Here is a 20,036-nt window from a genome sequence, read left to right on the forward strand (position 1 = left end):
GAGTTACTACAGTCAGTGTTTAAAACCATTGCAGCAAACAAGTTTTACCAAAAGTGTATATTTTATTGCAATTTTGTTTGCACAGGAGATGGATTGTAGTATGCAGTTAGAGGGTAAACTTGATTGGTCTTTCCACGTCTCTGCAAGTGAGCATGGTTAAGTTTGACAAAAGGTTGCAGACGCTTCTCACTACAACACAATAATTCCATGTGTATTGCTCGCTCACCCCTAAAAGACCTTGTTTGTAAACACAAATAAAATGGAAAAATGGTTTGGGAAGACTTGGATTAAATAGCTTGGATACAAAAATAGTTTGCACTTCAAATGCCCTTGAATCAAAGGCCACTGTGATCTTCGCGGTGTAAGTATAACAACATCAACACCATTACGATAAAAATGTGGGTCATTAAATATATGTTGCGTACCATGTTTGTTCAATGCAAGCTATAAACAATCTGAATGGAGCGTTGTGACTGCTTCCAGGCGGCTGACATGAGTCGAGAGCTTGGTTTTGATTTGTGCCGACTTGCACTTCCATAAATATATGAAGCAATACGCGTGACAGACACAATCATGAGCAATTTCCAACAATGTTAGGTGGGAGTCTTCAACAAGTATAAACGTACGAGTAGATATGTTCATGGATATGCAATCACTGAAAAATGGTCGGAGAACTCGTAAAAATAGAGTGTAATGTGTTGTGACGCAAGTTATAAAGGTGACATCCCTTTAAAGCATTGCATAAGTCATCCTTCTGAGGAGATTATGAGGTTGGTTGTAATGCTACACGTTTTCAGCATGATACCCGTAACCAACTATCCTTAGTTAGATGATAGCCAATGTTTCCCAACTGAACCTAGATGTCCCAAAACACGAAAGTATTAAAAACAAAAGAAACCATACTTTTAAGCGTAAAACAAAAATAACTGCAACAGCACCATGCGGTAAGTGTTCTAAGCACCACATTAGGATAGCAGAAGTTGGAAGTTCTCACAGCTTCTCATATTGTTACAATGTGACCAAGATTTGTTGAGATTCTGCACCACACCCAAAAACATCCTAGACGAGAGAAATAATGGCTCTTGCCTGGCCCCCATCACAAGGCCATACTTGATGTCACTTTTCTGAGCCTCCTTATCGAAGCTAACATAGTTTCAGCAGTGCTCCAATGCTTTCAAAGGTATCTCATGACTTTAACATCTTGACACGAGACTGCATGCAAACGAGATGCAAGACGAAGCCACACACACTCGGCAGTGCAAGGCTGCAGCACTGGAAACTGTCCCAGCCTCGACAATGGAGAACAAAAAGTCGACGCCAAGTAGAGTCCATCTATCACCATACATTCCCGTTACATAGTCATACTTTGCAGAAAGTATGTTACAATAGATAATTAAATTCTTATAAACTGAGTTACCAACTGAAGTAGGTTGCCTCGACTGGGCAAATGTTACAAAGGCAACTCAGTCACATCTTGCAGGCTGGAAGACAAACTGCATGTGGTACTTCCTAGCAAACATCATGAGGAATGTTGCGAGGGACTTCCTACGAACACAAAATTCCTCTGCGTAAAACCTGTCCGCACGGAATGTTCAAGCTCCTGGGTAAGCAGGGGGGGCTTGGTGCCTAGGGATATAATAAGCAAATGCCCAGAGTAAGAGAGTCCCTTGCACCCCACTTACGAAACAATGTGAATGAGCCCGGAACTGTTTGCAGCATACTTTGCTCAAATACTTTTCTATGATTCGTCGAGACAACAGCCCTATTATACAAAATATTATATAGTCTCAAAAAAATACAAATGCCGGGGAAGAATGGAAAAGCTTGTAGTCTTCTTCTTCTCCGCCTTTTCCTACGCTTCAACTTTGATTGTGACTGACTGGAGAGGGCAAAACTTATTCGTCCTACCCTCGCAGAATATTAAAAAGTAGAAAAGCCTCGATGCACTACACTTAGTTTTGCCTTAAGTATGGACTTGCCCGACATTACAACCCCACGGAACCGGTCAAATGGCATCAAAAGCACAAGGAACTCGGCTTTCCATGTATACGATCGCTTCAGCAATAACGAGTTATGTACAGACACGACAGACACCATGTTGCGCTTTTGATGCTGTTTGATCGGTCTCATCAGCTCGTAGCGTCAGCTGCATCCAGACTTGAGGTCAGTAAAATTATAGCCGTGCAACACGCTTCAGGTAAAGGACTGTTCACACACGCGTCTGCTTATAAACGAATTCTTGCCATCCCTTACGACGGGAAGACGCTGATGCCATCTATGAGGCGACCGTGGAACTGCACTTCACTAGAACGAAGGTTTTGCGCTATTTGCGAGATTCCCACCATATGTGATATGGTGAATAAAGTTATTATAAATGTATGTAATATCTATGAGATATGGTAGTTTCTAATGTCAAATGTTTTTCAAGCCCAGAAAGAATCATGCGGAAAAAAAAAAAGAGAAAGGAAATTTACGGAAATCAAGAGTGTTCCACCCGACAGATGGCAGGAGCATGTTGTTGTAAACAATTGCAAGTGTGTGAACCAGCCTTAGGACACAGCGGTGTCCACAAGCTAAAACATGGTCTCGGAAGATGCACGTCATATGACGGTTATCTCAGGTTATAACCGCTGCAAAAAGGGCGGCCCGGATTGCCTCCCCTTCTGCGGACCGTGCGGCATCTCCCGCTGGGTCGCCCCCAGGGTGTGGCTGCGGCAAGGCGTGCCTCGAAGCCTCCGCCAGCCAGAACTCTGCGAAGCCGTCCCCCCACTCCTCCGTCATGTTGTGCAGCGTGCTGCAGGCCGCCACGATGCTGGGCATCAGGTCGATGCCGCTCCCGTTGTGGCGCAGAAGGAACGGGAACCTCGCCTCCAGCCTCCTGAAGGCCGCCTCCCCGACGGACAGGACCTCGCTGAGCGACCGGTTGAAGCGCAGCTGGCACTCGTTGGGCATCAGGTAGGGCGTCACGATCCAGCGGCGCAGCGGGTAGCCCGTTCCGGCCGCCAGGACCTGCTTGACTCTGATGCCGCAGATCTCCTCCACCTTGGCCGCAAACAGCGTGCCCTCCTCGCCCTTCTTCCAGAGGCTGGAGCTACGCAGCACCTGCACGGAGGAATCGATGGCTGACTCCATTGATGCGCCACAGCTCAGGGCACATGGTGCAAAAACTCACGCTGCATAACCCAGGGATCCCGAGTTCAATCCTTGCACCCTGCCCGTGTCGATCTGGACAAGCATCGCACTGGCGTGCGGTCATTTCTGACTACCGCGTGATGCACGTTCAAGACCGCAGGCTAGCGGCAGAGCCGTATATTGGGAGAGTTTGGCCAGTGGGTGTGGCGACGAAGGCGCCAGAGAGGAGAAAAGTAAATGTAATGGAGGAGAGCACCGAAGGAGCAAGAGAGAAAGAAGCGAGCAGAGAAGAGACGACCGCCATTTTGCTGTCAGAGAAGAGCACTGCTGAGGCTACGCGTCGTCTGCTACGGGCCGACTTCTTTTTCGCCTGAATAAAAGTTTGTGGCCACACGCCAAAAAATCTTCATTTATTAGCTTTTTAACCCACCGAGGAATAACAGTATGTCATTTTCTTGCCAGAGCCAGCGATATAAAAGGAAATAATAGAGATTTAGATGCCGATTCCACGCATTCCGCCGGGAGAATGAACAAAAATGGCAGCCCTCCCCACTCAGCTGGGAGCAGCCTGGAGTTCACGCGCATGCGCTCATGCCTCTCGCTCTGCGCCGCGTGCTGATTGGCTCACTCGGGAGGAGAGCGTTACGGCGGCGAGATCATAGACTGACCAAACTCTCCCCATATACGGCTCTGGCTAGCGGTACTACTGCACTGGTTAAATTTCTCATCATTTTGCCGTCCTTACCGGCCGCTGGCACCTCGTCAGGCAACCTGTTTGCCTTTTGTGCCAGCGGACCGTTCAAGTCGAATTTGTATTTGACTTGAAAAAATAAAATGATTGATTGATTGATTGATTGATCTATGGCTGGGACACCAGATGCCCATTGAGGCTGATTAACTTCCGTCCGTCTCAGCATACACGCAACACAATTTCCATTATTACCTGCGCCACCTGGGTGCTGCCAGGCCAACCGATGTTGAGGTCCCAGAAACGCCGGTCAGCGCCCACCACCGCCTGAACCACGATCGAGTTCCAGCCTTCTGGGTTCGTGTAGTCGTTGCCTTCGTCGTCTTGCGGCGGCAGGATAGGCACGTGCGCGAAGCAGAGCGCTCCGGCGCACCGCGGGAACTTGGTGCGGTCGCGGAACTGCTCGGCAATGTCTTCCAGGTCTTCGTCGTAGGGCACCTGTACGAAACGCGGCATGAGGACCTTCACCACGGCGGCGCAGAACTCTCGCACGATCCTGGCCACTGTGTCTCCAGTCACGCCGAAAGCCCGCATTAGCGCCGGGTCGTCCCAGACTTTCCCCAAGCGCCAGAGGGCGATGGAGACCCGCTGCTCGAAAGGCGGGTAGTCGTCGTCTCTGTCGTCCTCGTCCACGCACATGAACGGCTTGAGCTCGGTGAGGAGGTAGTGGTAGAGGTCCTTTCCTACCCGGAACGTGTTCAGCCAGACGTCGTCGCTGATTTGGCCGGGGGAGAGCAAGTGGTCGTCGTCGTCCAGGTCGGACTCCGAGTCGTCGTAGGCGGAGACGTGGTTGTCAGACGGCTTGCGGTCCAAGCAGAGGTCGCGACCCAGACCCGCCGTCACGGCGGTCTTCACCAGGTTCGCAAGGAAATGGATCCTGGATTGACGGCGCTGGACCCGTCGAAGCAACATCGCGTTTTGCACCATATGCACGGAGTGAGAAGGTCGCTGATCGAGGAGCAGGCGTCGCCGGCGCTTGCGCAGCGCGTGGAGGAGCAACATCTGACAGCCGACCACGGCGCGGAGGTCCGATGTGTTTGAGATGAGCAGCGGCCGTGGCGTACCGAACTGATGCGTCGCCGCCGACATAGCCGATCAGTGTCACTGTCGTAGTTTAATCGTTTAAAATTCGCTGATTCGTTCTGGATGCAACTGCTAGATGAAGTCCCGGAGCTTGTGATTCAGAGAGCATGGCGATATGTCAGCCTCGGTCGTTGATCTCAGCAGCGTCCAACAACGACGCTAACAAAGGAAATGCTGTCAACTCTGCCAAGGATCGTACTTTCTGCCAGCCACGGTCCATTTTCGACCTTCTCGGCGAGGGAAGAAGGAACGCCCAGCTTGACTGGAGATGAACCGACCACATCGAGAGGAGTTCCTAGTTAGTTTCTTGTAGTTGTGGGATGATTACTGTCCATACGACGCTAAACGTGGCGTAAACAAAACTTTTGAGGAGAAAGTGCCGTCGGCATCTTTTGAACCCCGAGTCTCCATTCCGACAGGTGGCGTGCTTTCGATTCGTTCACAATTTTTTTTATATACTTTTTGAACGGCGTTACTTCATGCACTATCCGCCAGAAGTTATTCATCAACACTTTGTGTTATTTATTTTGTTTTGTATCATTAAACCTTTCTTTTTATATTGATATTTTTCACAAAAGTGTTTTGTAGTTTCTGAGTTTTCAGATACCCAACTTAACATCCATAAACAAAACAAATCCCCCCCCCCCCCCCCCAAAAAAAAAGAACACGTGACCATGATGGCGGCATGGCGGCAGAGTTAGGTTTGATTAGTTTGATTACAACTGGCTTTCCTCTCGCTTGCACGGTTTGCATTTTGATGCTCTTTGCGGATAACATGTATACAATATAAGCATTCAACAACTATCGCTAATGCACGCATCTTGCTCTTAGGAAGCCCGTTAGATCGTTTTCTCCGGGGAACGGAGTCCGGGTGGTTCGTGATCGCGCGATTACCGGTCTTAAAAACACCAGTGATCATGGGTGTCACGAATTTATGGCAAGTGCTATCAGGGGTCGCGGAAAAAGTTCAGCTCGAAGATCTCGAAGGACAAACGGTCGCCGTGGATCTGAGTGGTTGGATCGTGGAGAGTCAGTCCGCAAAACATCACACACCAAATGGCTACATCAGGTGAGTATTACTGTTTTAATATCCATTACACGCAAATCAGTTTCCTATGCGTATTGTCGTTAGTATTTATTACTACAAAGAGAGTTAGATTTCGCGTTCTATCGTGTATTACGCAGAGCCAGCTATGAGAGCCAGAATCTGTCGGGAAGTTACTCGGAGCTTATCAGGGGCGAACAACCAATCGCGATAACTATCGCAAGTGCGTTGTATTTCACGATTTCACGTCGTGTAAGTTTATCACGTGACTGAGGGTCGCCAGTGTCGGCAGTCTAACTAGTTTACGGCCGTCCAGAGTTGCGGGGTTTGACTACAATGATTGATAGATTGAACGAATGCATTCTGTTTTTATGTGTCTGCTCGTAGACGGATTCCCGTTTTCATGGCAATCAATTTGTGCGACGACAAGATCGGTACACGTATTGAAGCTGATCAGATATGCTCCGATGGTTACGACGTCGAAAACCTCATCAGCACGTCGACGCGACGCCAGCAGGGTTTCATGGCAGAATACTTCATTAAACCTCCCGTCAACGTCGTCATAACTTTCCCGGTGCCGTCCGAGCTTGGCTGGATATGCGTCGGTCTTGTCAGGGGGCCGGTCAGACTGACCGGCCTCGAACTCTGGGTCTCTCACACGCCTCAGGGCGAAGCCGACTTCGAGCTCCTCGCCCGCAAGTACGACCCAGCGCAGGACGTCGTGTGGTTCCGAAATCGGCGCTACGTCCCGCGGGGTCCCTTCGTCGAGTTGAATGACCCCCTTGACAAAAAAGATGCCCAAAGCGAAGCCGCTGAAGCGCTCAAAGCCTACCACTGCAAGTTCGTGCGGAGACTCAAACTGAGACTGATTCGCGTTCAGGGCAGCACCTCTGTCGGCCTTGGATTCTGCCAGGTTTGGGGACAACCGATGGGAAACTCGTGCGACATTGCATTTCAGAAAGAACTTCTCCGAAAATCCTTAGCGGTACCGCGCGCCTCCCAACGTTCGCCGGTAACGGTGAGCTTAGAGTCCAAGCCATCGACCTCCAGAGACATCTCCACTGGCAGGTCACCGCAGATCCCTTCTGATTTGGAGATTCCCAGCGATTTTCAGGATGCCTTAACATACGAACTGATGACACAGCCTGTTTTGCTGCCGGGGGGCCAAGTGATTGACCAAGCTACGCTGGACAAACATGTCAAGAGTGAGCGCAAGTGGGGACGGTCACCTAGCGACCCTTTTACGGGGGTCGCGTTCTCCGAAGACGCACGACCAACGTCGCTGACGGAGCTCAAAACTAGGATAGATCATTTTGTCGTGAAGAACTTGGACAGGCTGGGTAACGTTCCGAGGACTCTCGGTAGAGGGAGTGCTGAAAGTGGGGTCAAGACGGCATCTGCAATGATAAAGTGCATCGAGACAAAACCAACAGGAATGCACCGTGGCAGACTACATGCAAGTCAGCTTGATGAGGAGGCTCGTCGAAAAGCATCTAAGCGAAAGGTTGACTCGCCTCCGAACGGTGGAGGTGTCGAGCAAGTTGCACCATTTTTGGCGAGGCGTCCAAAAAATGAAGTTGACCACGCGACGCACGAAGAACGACTTGCGCAAAGTCTTTCGGACTCGCTCGCCGAGACGCTGGGACAAATTCGCAAGAGGAGCAGCGTTGCTCCTTCTCTCAAAGTTGACATCTTGTGTTCTGCGTGTAGAAAATCAGACGCAACTCACGGCATTCCCTGCGGACACCGATACTGCCGTGCCTGCCTGTTGGACTATGTCGAGAAGGGACGGTGTTGCTGTGGCAGAACTTTCTTGTCTTCTCAGGTGTCAAGGGTGCATTCTGTATCTGGATTTAGTTAGGGAACGGGGTTGGCCTCTGATAGAAGACTCGTAAACTCTCGGTGTTATAGGAGAGTGACATAAATGACAAATGACATCTGTGTCGTCCTGCCCTCCTCATTTATGCAATTCTCCTCTAACATCATAACTTTACCAGTACGCTTCATTTACACGAGTTCATAAATACTGGTTGAGTATTTTACGAACCTGGGGTCGGGCTATTTGAACGGTTAGCTTTTGGAAGGCTTTATCCTATTGCAAATGCACCCCCTTCATCTGCCAGATGCACTCTGACATTCCGATGCATGGCTCGTGACATGTTTTACGAATGGAAGACAATGTTGGCATTGGTTTACAATTTTGTGATTTCAGAATGCATCAAAAAGCAGAAGGAAAGCAAAACAGACTATGTGATGACCTCCTGCTTTATCTTTAGCCCTTTTTGAGATCCTAATAAGAGAGAATGAATTGGTGCTGCTTCCAGGATATACAAGGTGTTTAAGTCGGCACGGGCTTACATTGAAACTGTCCCGCAACTCCCTTCGCCACAAGGTCTCCTGGGAGTTTTTGGAAAGGTCTATTGAGCCTAGTGCTTTGCTGGCAACTAATCACAATAAAGTGATTTTTTTTACAAAGGTGAAAACTATATATAATGTGCCCACTGTCTGCTTTGCTTGTACTTAATAAAGTAATTGTACAACCCAATAGCCAAGTATTTTAAGTGCCTGTAGTCTCTCGAACAAGCTAAGTTTTCTGCTTGGTTGACACCCCGTGTTTTCAATTGTATGAGGGAGGTGTTTTGTTTATTTCTTGCTGAGCAAATAACTTCAAAACTCTTTTCTTTGGCGAGCTTTTAGTAACCTTTCGAAAGAAAAAATAAATATTTGAATGTACTTGTGGCGCCGGTTGGCGGATGCAAACAAGGTATTAAAGGCAACCGATATTAAGTCACTGATGTAACATCGAAGGCTCCAACAGTTAAATGTTTACAACGCAAAACAATTGAATGTTTACTACAACTTCCGTTGATGAACCATTGACCGACCACAAGTTTGACTCTTGCTGACTAGCCGACAATCCATAGGTACATCTTTTCATTCAGAGGCAACCTCGTTTCCTTTTCAGGAACCTCTTTTTTAGGTGCAGGAAGCTGCTCAGGCACGGAATAAAACTCGTGTTTGTGCTCGAAGGCAAATCGCCAGACGTGAAAATGGACACCCTCTCTCAGAGGAGTCTGGCTCGCTTTGGAGAAGCGGAGCCCAGAAAGGTCTCGGCGTACAGGGCAGGACTGCACTTTCTCAGCATGCAGGTACTGACCGATAAGAGTTCAAACCGAAGTAAAAATAGTCGGTTATGATGATGGTTATTACTCTCGTCTACGACCATTGATTGTGATTGGGGTTTCATGTTTTCGGTTTGCACCGCTAAAAATAACCCCCTGGGCCGCTCTTATCAAAATCAAGTAAAATGGACAAACTCCGAATCGGAGCTGTCCCTGCATGGGACGCTTCACTAGAAAAAATCTTTATCTAGGGCTGGGTGAACCAGCTCTAGATAAAGAGCTGGTTCACCCAGACTGCATTCTGCATTCACTCAACAGACAGTTGAGTGAATGCAGCATTCACTCAACTGTCTGTGAGGCTGTTTCTGTCTTGGCGAACCACAGCCCTTTTCCCATTTCCTTTTCTCACTGGGAGGTTTTCCAAGTATTCAGGTAATTTCCCAGAGGTTGGGGAATCTCGTATGCCCTTCGACATAAGCCCTGATGAAGGCAAGTTTTTCATTCGACACTGAACATCGACAATAAACTTGGAAAGACAGCCTCGATTTTGAAGAAAAATAATCCTCGAGAACGCGGAACATTATGATTGCGGCGTAAACATGGGATTTCTGCTGTCTGCCTCCCTACTGGCATTTAAGCACACAAGAGTCACCCCAGCAAAGATTTCTTATGCATCTCGTGGGTCATTCGCATATTTTAATTTCTGTTTTTCGACTGTTTTATGATATCATATATGCTTCAGTGTTTTTAATAGTTCCTGGATGCAAGTCGGGCTCCCAAAGTGAACGTTCCGAATTTTGCCTACTTTTTAAGGGCTGCAAAGAAAACATTTGCATGTCATAATATTGTATGTCTATTTCACATGCTGAACTCGCACATGCATGCTTTTAAATCTTTTGGATCTTTCACTTCAAATTGACTGTTCTTGGCGTTTTCTAAAGTGCCGAGAGCTTCTGGACATTCTTGGACTTCCCTGCATCCAAAGTCCCGGCGAGGCGGAGTGCACGTGTGCTTTCCTCAACGAACGAAAGGTGCGCAACTACATGCCCGCACACTGTTTTCCACATTCAGTGTCGAGGAAGCTCATGCAGAGCGTCATTGTTCCTTCTCTCAATCTTTTCTTCAGATGGTGGATGCTTGTATGACTCAAGATGGGGATGCATTTCTCTATGGTGCCGCCACAGTCTACAGGAAGCTTAACATTGAAGACAAGGTGATAGGATCATTTCTCTGCTCTGCATTCTTGTTAGCAATGCTAATGTAATTTACGGCTTACAGTGCATGATGTACTCAAATAGCAGAACGTTATGTTTCAATTATTAGTAATATGCCTTCTTTGGAATCAAAGCATGCCAAGTGGAATGTTACTAATCTTCTGAAGCATGGAAGAGTGCCCAGTTGCATGACATCATTTATAGATGTATTAACTTTAGCCTAAGCATGAAAGCTGTGTTGTTTTTGAGAAATACAGATAAAGAGACTAAAGGCCCGTTCACACTCTTGCGACCTCTTAAATCTGGGTTCCTTAAAACTTCTTAAACCGGAGAACACACTGGAGCCATCTATTGGGAAGCAGTGTAAACACGGCGGTCCGGCATCTTTTTTTTATTTCTCGCGCATTATCCTTTCTTTTTTGGCTCGAAAAAGCTTTTGTCAATGCTATAAACGAGCCGTTTTATGAGTATTACGCACATTTGACCGCGGAAATCCTGCAAAACCTTCGCTCTTGTGAAATGCAGTTCCAGGGTCACCGCATAGATGGCGCCACAATGCCAGTGTGTTCCCTCATTCTAAAAACATTTAAGAAGTTCTAAGAGATCTCGTCTCTCTCAGTCGTACTCGGTCGCAAGAGTGTGAACGGGCCTTAAAAGTAATGTCCAACTGGTCTTAGATCAAACAAATGTGAGCGCGTGTGTTGTCGTCTTTATTCATGCTCACTGGCACGTGTCAAAGCACATAGCGCTAGTGACCCATATAGAAGCATTTTTTGCAATTTGGTCACTCTGTTTTTGCTTGTTGTAACTTGGTAATCAATTTGGTTTGACGTTCGTTCTGTACAACCACACACTTTTTGAGCGAAAGCCATCACATGTTTTGGAGAATATCCGCATTACTAACTGGGCATGGATTAATGTTGTCTCACTGCAGCATATTCACCGATGTTTGTTTGTGAACAAGCTCGCTTCTGCTCATTACCAACAAACCCTTGCTTGCTTCTGGTTTTCCTCTTCTTTTTTGTTTTGTTTTTACTACTCTCTATGATGTGCGCAAGTTCTTACAAACATTAGGTATTTTTCCGACGAAAAATCTTTTTTACTCGATTGCCGCGTATGGTTAAAGAACGAAATAAATACACTACCAAAAGTTTATTGGGGCACAAAACACTGCGGCACTTTCGTGGCATGAAGTCACGCCGAATGCGGCGAGTAAAAGTCAGGTATAAGAAAATATTAAAGAACAGCAGTCGGGTGTACAACCAACATTGTTTTGTCGCGGCACTTAACGAGGAGAGATGGATGGCTTTTGCTAAACGCTGAGGCAGGGGAGGAGGTCTATGCAGTATGGTACCTAAGTAGTCTGCATGTTTCCAGGATCCTCACGTGTTGGCATACAAGATGGCCGACATCGAGTCCAAGCTGGGCTTAAACCGCAAGAAACTGATAGCGCTTGCGGTGCTCTCGGGCTGCGATTACTTTCCGGGGCTTCAGAACGTGGGCAAGGAGACTGCACTCAAGTTCCTGTGCTCGCTCCAACACGTGGACGTCATTGAGAGGTGGCTTGTTCTGACTTTCCTTCAGTATAGCCCCGTTGCTAATTTTCGTCTGCAGTCCCCGACAGAGGGAGAACGAACGGCAGTGCGCGTCTTTCGAATGCCTCCGGCACATTCTTCATGCTTTCTACCATGCTGTGGCTGCGCGTGCGAAATGCACGAGATGTTTACAGCATCGTCGAAGTTGGGAAGTTCGTGTTGGAGACAGGCAACAGGGCAGCAGCCCTGTTGCCGACAGGGCTACCGCCCTGTCAGCGACTACGGTGGGAAAGAATGTTCTCTGTGGTACACTTCGTGACACCGTTAGCGTGAACACGACTTCGGTGCTTTTGCGCATTTTAGTTCGAAAGGGTGCCGGTGGGCATCAAAATTTACCACTTGTGTTAGCACCCCAACCGAGCACCTCCACCACCATAGTAGCTTTTAACATAGTCCTTCAATAGTGAGAGAAAAATAGAGAAGACCAGCAGTGGCTCGCTCACGCCAACAGTGTCGCAGGGTGTACCTTTTCATTAGCGTATATACAAATGTCAAACTGAACATAGGTGGTCACATTCAGTGAAGAATCAATAAACCTGCTCAAATCTGTAGGATCATGAATCTCGGTCTTCTGAACTGGGCGTTTCAAGGTATTTTTTGTTTGGGGAATGCCTGGGGCTATCTCGAGTGAATGCGTGGTATATACTGTCGATAATGCCATTTGCTAGCAACAACGGTGCACACTTGCATGATTTGGACTCACGGTCGCGCATCAATACGTGACTTGGCGGTGCCGAATGAATTTAGACGCCCATTCGAAATTTGTCCCCGACTTTTTTTCAACGTAGGTTGCGAAGCTGGTTCGTGGACAAAAAGTATGAAATGCTGGAAAGGAAGGTTGATGCGGTGGTCAAAAAGCACTCGCATTGCACGCACTGCCAGCACCTTGGTGAGCTGCATTGATGGCTTGGCCCTTTTGCCAGTGTATATCGCTTTATTAATGTAAAAGGTGTAATCCTTTAAACTTCACAGTTTTACAGTTGCAAAATATAATTACCATAGGCTTCGTCATTTCCAGATGAAATCCAATTTTTGCCTCTATATATGACTCAAACATGTATTCTATCTAAGCTAGGTTAAATCCAAAATTTCCATGGGAGCTGAGGAAATGGTGGTCCCTAGGACTTCCATTCTGAACGATTCTAACGTAAAAAAGTGATCCTGCAAATTTTCATCCTATCTTGACATCAGCCACAACTAGTAATTCTAACCAAAGTACCTGCCAAAGTCATTTCTGGTGCAAAGAGCAGATTTGTTTCACACAAATTACCCCTGTAGGCAATTACGAAGTAGTCTTTTTTGTGAATGACCCAGGGATACCCAGCTTCTAAAATATCAAAAAAAAAAAATGCTGGGTTGAAAAAATTGGAGCCAAATTTTTTTACAGTAAGCTTTGCGAAACATAGAAACCCCAAAGAATCCCATACATAAGGTTACGGCAAATATGCCTTAAATATGAATGCCTAACAAGGCGGAAGTCGCACGAAAACTACAAATGAGCGACGAGACGGTAAAGTCAGTCGAACTCTTCGGAGCATTGCAGGAACTGCGATTTCTCTTCTGCAAAACAGGAACGAGAAGTTTGCACCAGACGAACGGCTGTGAGGCATGTGGTAGAAAGAAGGCGTGCCACTTGGTTCAGCCAGAAAGTGCGGACTGCAAGTGCGAGTGGCACGAGCAGTGGGTGATCAAGCAGAAGTGGAAAGTGGAGCTTGAACTCAGGAAAAAGGCCAAGGAAGTCAAGACGTTTCCCCCAGAAGACGTGAGCCCGTTTTCTGAGAGTTAATGTTGAAGTCGCTGAATGCCGAGCATCCCAGGCGAAAATCAGTCCACTTCCAGCTGGATTATAGAGCTGGAAATGAGGCAGTCCAGCTGGATTCTAGCTCAAAGTGGACTGATTTTTGCCTGGGGATGGAAATTGAACTTACTAATTGGTTGCTGGCTATCCTACTGACATCATTTGAGCTGAAGTATATCCATATTGACACCAGTTGAGTTGAACTAAAAATGGAAACCAGAAAATGTCAACCTTGTTTGTTGGTGGCACTTAGTTTGCTTTTAAGATGTGATTGAACTGTGTTCGCATGTCCCTGTTTCTCGTGCCAACCTGTACATTAGTAGGTAGAATGTGAGGTATTTCATTTGACATTCTCTTTTCACTTGGAAATGCATGGTTTCAGGGTCAACCGTATTAACTTCATTTGTGCCTTTCTTGCTCGGTGGAATGTATCTCCAGCAGAATGCGCACAACGGATAGATCCTTGTGTCGCGTGTTTCCATACTGGTGCGGGCTCCATGGTTGTGCCATCTGGTGACACAAAGGAGAAACGTGGGGAGACTTTGTGCTCTGTGGATGGACAGTGACTCTACTGGCTGTGGCCAGTAAACGGCCCGTTTCTGGTGGCATTAACTATGGTGCAACTGCAGTTTTTCAGATTCATTTCACCACCTGCATTGGAATACATTTTCGAAAGTGCTTATTTATTGTAAAGTGTGACATGACCTCACTGTTTTTTTGTTTCCTTTTCCTTTATAAGGTTATTCGAGAGTTTCTCAACAAGAACAACAAGGTTGAAAGAGTGGACGTCACCTGGACCCGACCCAAAACGTCCCAGTTCGAAGTGGGTCCATTAGGCGGTACGGTACGCAAGACAAACGACTCAAAGAATAATGATTCTTTAAACATTGCAGAATTTGATGTCCAACACACTCAGGTGGAAAACTCAAGACAGTCGGGACAATCTATTTCCATTGTTAACTTGCTGGCACTTACGGAACAAAAACAATGACACCCGTGACACCGTCCTCATGCCAATAAGGTGAGTGCATCTCTCTTACCGCTCCAGCCACAGGGTCAATCTTGTGTTTCTGTCCTAGAGAATGGTTTTGAGACACTGTCCTTTATTTGAGGTGTATTGTGTGCAGCATAGTAAGATTCTAGAAGAAAAAGATGCAGGGTCTGTACGTTAAAGGGGCACTAAAATGGTTTCGTGAATCGTCTATTTAGGATCACACCTCAATCTACAGCTTCTAAGCATTCTAAAATACCTAAAATTAGATTGATATGCATCTGATTTCCCTATTAGAAATGAAATCATAGAATGCGACACGCCCTGTTTTTCTTCAATTTAGCACAGAAAATACCAAAGGGCACCATTGAACACGAAACAACCAATCATGTGATTGCTTCCAGCGCACAAATCGCACACATTCAAAATCAGTCCACTGTTAGTCGGCCCCTTTGTCGCGCGGGAAGTGACTTTGGTGCCGAGAGAAGGCGAGTACAGCAGTGATACCCTCGCCGTTTTTCTGATAAAAGTCGCGGTTGAGGCGTAGCGTGTCCGGCTAATCGCGATTGCGCTGGGGGTCATGTGATCGCACACCTTGCCACATACTCTTTCTCGCCTTTGGTCGCCCGTTCCCTCGGCGCTCTAAGCCTTTGCGTGCAACAATGGTGTGGCCGAAGCATACACCGGAGCAAGCAGTGACCGCTCAATCTCTCGCCGTGTCGCAGTGCATATCACGGATATGACATTGTATGTCCCGTGATAAGGGTTCCTTTGTCACCAGCTCCACTTTTAACCGGTTTAACTCTGGAATGTCGCTTACTGCAACGGGGAATTAAAACTGCCATTTAATGGTCTTAAGTGCGAGCAGCTCGCTCAATCGACCCTACCTTGTTACTAACGGGATCTTCTCAGTTTTTGGACTTCTTGAAATCTTAGAAATGGCGAAAGCCTAGGACTGGCCACGAGAAGCCAAAGATTAGGCAGATCCCTACCACCGTATCCACGTTGCGTATGTTTTGCTTACTCCAATTGCAATCTCTCGTAAAGGCGTCCCCAAGACTGCAGTACCCCCATCTCTCTAAGACTTTACAGGGTAGCTTACGCTTTGGTAATCCTTCATCACAAGGCTGATCTGCTCTCTTAAATTAAATTAAGTTTAATACCTACCTGCAAAAAGTGTATATTTCACTTATATGCATACTTTCAAAAAGCAAGCATAAATGAGCGGACCTGAAGTCTTGCAAAGTTACTACATAGCAATGGCAATGGCGTTTGACGAAAGAAAATGTGAATATTGTTCGCCAAACTAAAACAAGCGACCCATGTTGCCGATTCGTTGCAAAATCAGCCAAATGCAGTCTATTTCTTGCAGAATCGTCAAGGAACGTGTCGTGCAGGGTGCCGACTTCTTCGAGGTTGAGTGGCAAGCTGAAGATTGTAAGTACCCCCGCCACCGCGAGACGTTTTGGCTTGGAACCTTCTTCAAAACAATAGCTTCTACAGGGTGTTTCTGAGCGCTCTTCGGGCGTTAAAAAAGTTTTGTATAAATAAACCAATGAACTGAAATGTTTGAAAACCGTTTACTAAGGTGTATTTAGATGGTGAATTTATCATACTCAAATTTCGTAAATATGGGTTTCAAGAAAAAACAAACAAAAATTAAGCCTAGAAAATCCTGGTTTCTTTTATGCACAGTGAAGTACACGGTAAAAGCTACCTGGTTCACGTTGCTACTCACAAAGGGCAGTAGCACACACGTTTGGATCTGTCGGATTTACTTTCAGGCGTTTGTCCCAGAAGAAGCTTTCACGTTTTTGCTTTATGTTGTGCTGTCTGGAAGTAGGAGCGTCGACCAGACGGTTTTTACCACCTTCCTCGCTGTCCATAGAAGAAACACTGGATTTTTTAGGATTAAAGATTTTTTCCCCGACACCCACACTCATGAAGTTTGAGCAAGATAGATGCACTACCTTTGTGAAAGTGTTATTGCATTCTATTTTACGGCCAAACAGTGCTCAGTAACGCCTCGTAGATTCAAAAAAATTAGATGTATAGGTCTGTGTGACCACGCTGGCTACCTTCTCTTTTTTGCCCCATACACTGGGTACCAAACAAACGAGACCATCTTTTGAGTTCAAGCAATTGTGCACAGTGCAAACGACTTGTTTTCTGTAGGCACTGAGAAAGGTATTTTTAATCTGAATCTTTCTTAAGTAGAACTCATTTTTCTCGCTTTATTACTGTACTGCAAGCAATAGATGAATTACTTACTGCATGTGGGCGTCTTATGGTGTGTGGCATGCCATCATAAAAAAATACATTGTGACATACGTTCCAGTAGTTAATTTAATATTGCAATTAATTAAGGGATTCTGTCTCAATGACACATCCAGTGCCCAAGTGTATAATATTGTTTACTATGCCTTGATCTCGATAATAAATATCGGAAGTCCGCCAAAATAGCCAGCAAGCTTTCACTAAGAACAAATTTTAGTGTGAACGTACATATCTTGTGGTTGTTCGTAAATTAATTGTAATTTGGAGATCGATCGCATAACCTCCTCTTTGCACTTATGTACTACTTTCAAGATCAAAGGAACAAATATGGCCGTTTTTACCCGCAGTCGAAGGAACACCCCCAACCACAACCGAACCACAGACACTGTTTGAAGAAAAATACCCAGAGATGGTTCGGTGCTACAATGAAAAGCTTGACCAACTGCGCAGAAAGAAAGTCACAGGTATCGTGCAAATGTTCCTTTTTTTCTCCTTGGTTAACCCTTTAAGTGCCTAATTTTTTCCCCTGCATGCCAAGCACAAATTTTGGCCTCGGTCACACTGTATCATGCTCTGTGAAGAATGTTTATTTAATAAAAACACTATTTTATGGGCAGTGTTAATTGATGTCCGCCTGCCTCCCAATCTAAGACATCATTCTCATACTATTCTACTTTTCAAGACACGGTACTATTCAGCAGCACCTCGGCCTTGCACCCCGAGGTCAGTCTTTCGAGCGGCCTTGCTCGCCCCTTGTTTGTTCGGAACTGTAACTTCCTCGCTTTCGCGGTAGTCGAATACCAAGTTCTTTAATAATTTCTAGATCTTGGTGTTCACCAGAAAGTGCAAAGTTGAACGACACTACCTGCTGTCCCGTAGCAACGAAGGAGCATAACAAAACAGAAGTCGCCAAAACAAAAAAAGGCTACATGCCATCAAAAAAAGGACATTACAAAACAAGATATTTTCATCACTTGCTCATATATTCCATGATATGTAAGAAAAATGACATCCCAGTTGGCAGGGACAGGGAGAAAACCAAAACTGAAACCACACGGAAACGCGTCCAAGTATACTCGAGCGTCGCATTTAAAGGGTTAACCATGTTTTGAACGCTTTCAGATTTGTAAAGTTTGGAAGTCCGACGAATGTCAAGATGACTCATTTTCCCTACTTTTCATCCCGCAGAACCCAAAAACAAGGACATCCGAGAATTCTTTCGAGTCTCCGCGAAAAATCGAAACGGGAAGGAAGTTGTGGGCGACACCACTGAGAAAGAGAAGACAGCCATTGAGCCATTGCCAACACAACCCAGCGAGAGTAGAGGCAGGCGGGTGACACGGGTGCGGAAATCAAAGCCGGCTGTAAAACAGACGAAACCCGTAGTGACATTAGGGCGGTACTTCGAAAAAACCAGTGTCAAGAAAGAGGAAGAATCGCTCAACAGCTCTGTGGACGAATTCAGTGTTCCACTGTCTCAACGCATCGAGAAGGAACACAAGAACGCCACAACCGCTGCAACGACGACAACGGAGCAGGTCGGAAAAGCCAAAGAACGAAAAACGAAGAGCCCTCGCAAATTGTCGAAGCCAGACGCATTCAAGATATCGCTCTCGGATTCGCTGAAGCAGGGATTCGCGGAGGAATCTCAGTCGCGGCCCAGCACGAATGACAAAGCGGAGGAGAATGCGTTGTATGCCGGTTGTACGCCCCCGAAACGTAGGAATGCTTCCTACGAGAGCAAAATGTTCCGCGACGCAGGAGAACCTGACGAACGTAAATCAGGTAGGCGTAGACTTTCTTTCGACACACCACCGTCCACTCCTTTCGCTGAAGCGAGTCAGCGGGGCTCGGAAACTCCGACTACAGATACGGATACGTTTCCGACTCAGAGTACTCCGCTGTCATTCCTAAGCCAAGAGAAGGGGGGGTCGAGTGTCATAGACGACGCGTTCCCTTTCGGGGGTGGCAGTTGTGACCAGTCGGCTCCGTTGTTCGACTCTATGGTGTCGCTCGAAGGCAGCCCCAGCCTCATAAAGGCGGTGCATCCAACAGTGATAGAGATATCCGACGATGACTGTTGAGGTGATTAACCGCCACTGTCGTCACGCAAAAACCCTCGTGATCGTGTTAACTATATTTTATCATAATCGTTTGGATCGTTGACCGAGTTTTGAAATGTGTATACTGTTCTGCCTCTGTATAACCACCCCTGTGTTTGTGGGACCAAAAATAATGTTGAGTTGATTTTAGCCATTTAACAAGCATGAAGTCTTGAACATGCTTTTTTAGTCATGTGATACCCAAGACTGTTGGTTTGAAGTACAGAATGCTTGGTTTCATTGAGAGAGTAGTTAAAAAAGGCTTTTTGTTTTACAAGGAAACAAAAAGGCATCCATATGCTTCAAATCACAATGTTTTTTATTGCGTGTACACAAAAAAACCAAAACCTTTTGAATAAATCAAATGTGTAAGCAAAAAAATTTTTTTTTTTTTTTAATGGGTTAAAGTGTGCATTGATGTTGCTCTAAAACAACCATCTGTGCCATTTTTTAACAAAAACAACATGAGCACTTCTTTGGCATAAAAACAAGCACAAAGTGAGCATCTTTCATCCAGAATTTTATGAAGACCAGGCCAACAAAGCAGAATCTGTTTTCAAAAAGTAGCTTAGCAGCATTGTGCACAAAGATGCATTAGAAATAAAAAAAGGAAAAGGAAAATATTTGGTTACCTTATTGCTCGTAAAGTCACAACACATCCAGTCTATCAAAGTACCTTGCAGCAGCATTTAAACGACAAAGAAAAAGAACCTTGCACTGCAAGGAATACTGCTCATTTGTAAGAGCATTTGGTCTAACAACAAAAACAATAAATCCCTGCACTCATTATGGCAAACGACTAGTAGTATTCTTTTGTCCTGCTTCCGAAAATGCAGCACCTGTAGCTTTCTTTTTATTGCAGCGGTTTTATGGCACTATTGTTTGAGACTAAAAAAGAAAATGGCTCGTGTTCGAATACAGCTTCCCAG

General features: G+C 46.1%; 3 protein-coding genes across 3 annotated transcripts; 2 read left to right on the plus strand and 1 right to left on the minus strand.

The window, feature by feature from the left end:
• Nucleotides 1-42: 42 nt before the first annotated feature.
• Nucleotides 43-5,520, minus strand: LOC8034976 (protein ANTAGONIST OF LIKE HETEROCHROMATIN PROTEIN 1-like). Its single transcript, XM_002410854.5, has 2 exons — nt 4,076-5,520; nt 43-3,102 (listed from the first exon to the last, which is right to left on the minus strand). Exons 1-2 carry the CDS (start codon nt 4,967-4,969, stop codon nt 2,617-2,619), a joined length of 1,380 nt encoding a protein of 459 aa, XP_002410899.2. The 5' UTR covers nt 4,970-5,520; the 3' UTR covers nt 43-2,616.
• Nucleotides 5,521-5,619: 99 nt separating this feature from the next.
• LOC8034977 (flap endonuclease GEN homolog 1) lies at nt 5,620-19,722 on the plus strand. The gene is made up of 12 exons (XM_029982101.4): nt 5,620-6,032; nt 8,974-9,157; nt 10,072-10,161; nt 10,257-10,343; nt 11,722-11,903; nt 12,728-12,828; nt 13,511-13,701; nt 14,477-14,560; nt 14,631-14,758; nt 16,101-16,165; nt 17,353-17,469; nt 18,194-19,722. The coding sequence occupies exons 1-12, from the start codon at nt 5,881-5,883 to the stop codon at nt 19,087-19,089; spliced, it is 2,277 nt and encodes a 758-aa protein (XP_029837961.3). The 5' UTR covers nt 5,620-5,880; the 3' UTR covers nt 19,090-19,722.
• On the plus strand, nt 6,049-8,553 carry LOC115324599 (RING finger protein 37). The gene has a single exon (XM_029985223.4). It carries the CDS (start codon nt 6,412-6,414, stop codon nt 7,867-7,869), a length of 1,458 nt encoding a protein of 485 aa, XP_029841083.3. The 5' UTR covers nt 6,049-6,411; the 3' UTR covers nt 7,870-8,553.
• Nucleotides 19,723-20,036: the final 314 nt, after the last annotated feature.

This window comes from Ixodes scapularis, unplaced genomic scaffold, assembly GCF_016920785.2.
Source record: "Ixodes scapularis isolate PalLabHiFi unplaced genomic scaffold, ASM1692078v2 PGA_scaffold12__126_contigs__length_90152505, whole genome shotgun sequence".
NCBI classification, from domain to species: domain Eukaryota; kingdom Metazoa; phylum Arthropoda; class Arachnida; order Ixodida; family Ixodidae; genus Ixodes; species Ixodes scapularis.

Bases quoted from the DNA above. Each gene is read 5' to 3' on its own strand.
- LOC115324599 (XM_029985223.4), top strand. From the start codon at position 6,412: ATGGCAATCAATTTGTGCGACGACAAGATCGGTACACGTATTGAAGCT.
- LOC8034977 (XM_029982101.4), top strand. From the start codon at position 5,881: ATGGGTGTCACGAATTTATGGCAAGTGCTATCAGGGGTCGCGGAAAAA. The intron at 6,033-8,973 runs GTGAGTATTACT...TTTCCTTTTCAG, and splicing joins ACACCAAATGGCTACATCAG to GAACCTCTTTTTTAGGTGCA. The intron at 16,166-17,352 runs GTAAGTACCCCC...TTTTACCCGCAG, and splicing joins TGAGTGGCAAGCTGAAGATT to TCGAAGGAACACCCCCAACC.
- LOC8034976 (XM_002410854.5), bottom strand. From the start codon at position 4,969: ATGTCGGCGGCGACGCATCAGTTCGGTACGCCACGGCCGCTGCTCATC. The intron at 3,103-4,075 runs GTAATAATGGAA...TCCTCCGTGCAG, and splicing joins GCAGCACCCAGGTGGCGCAG to GTGCTGCGTAGCTCCAGCCT.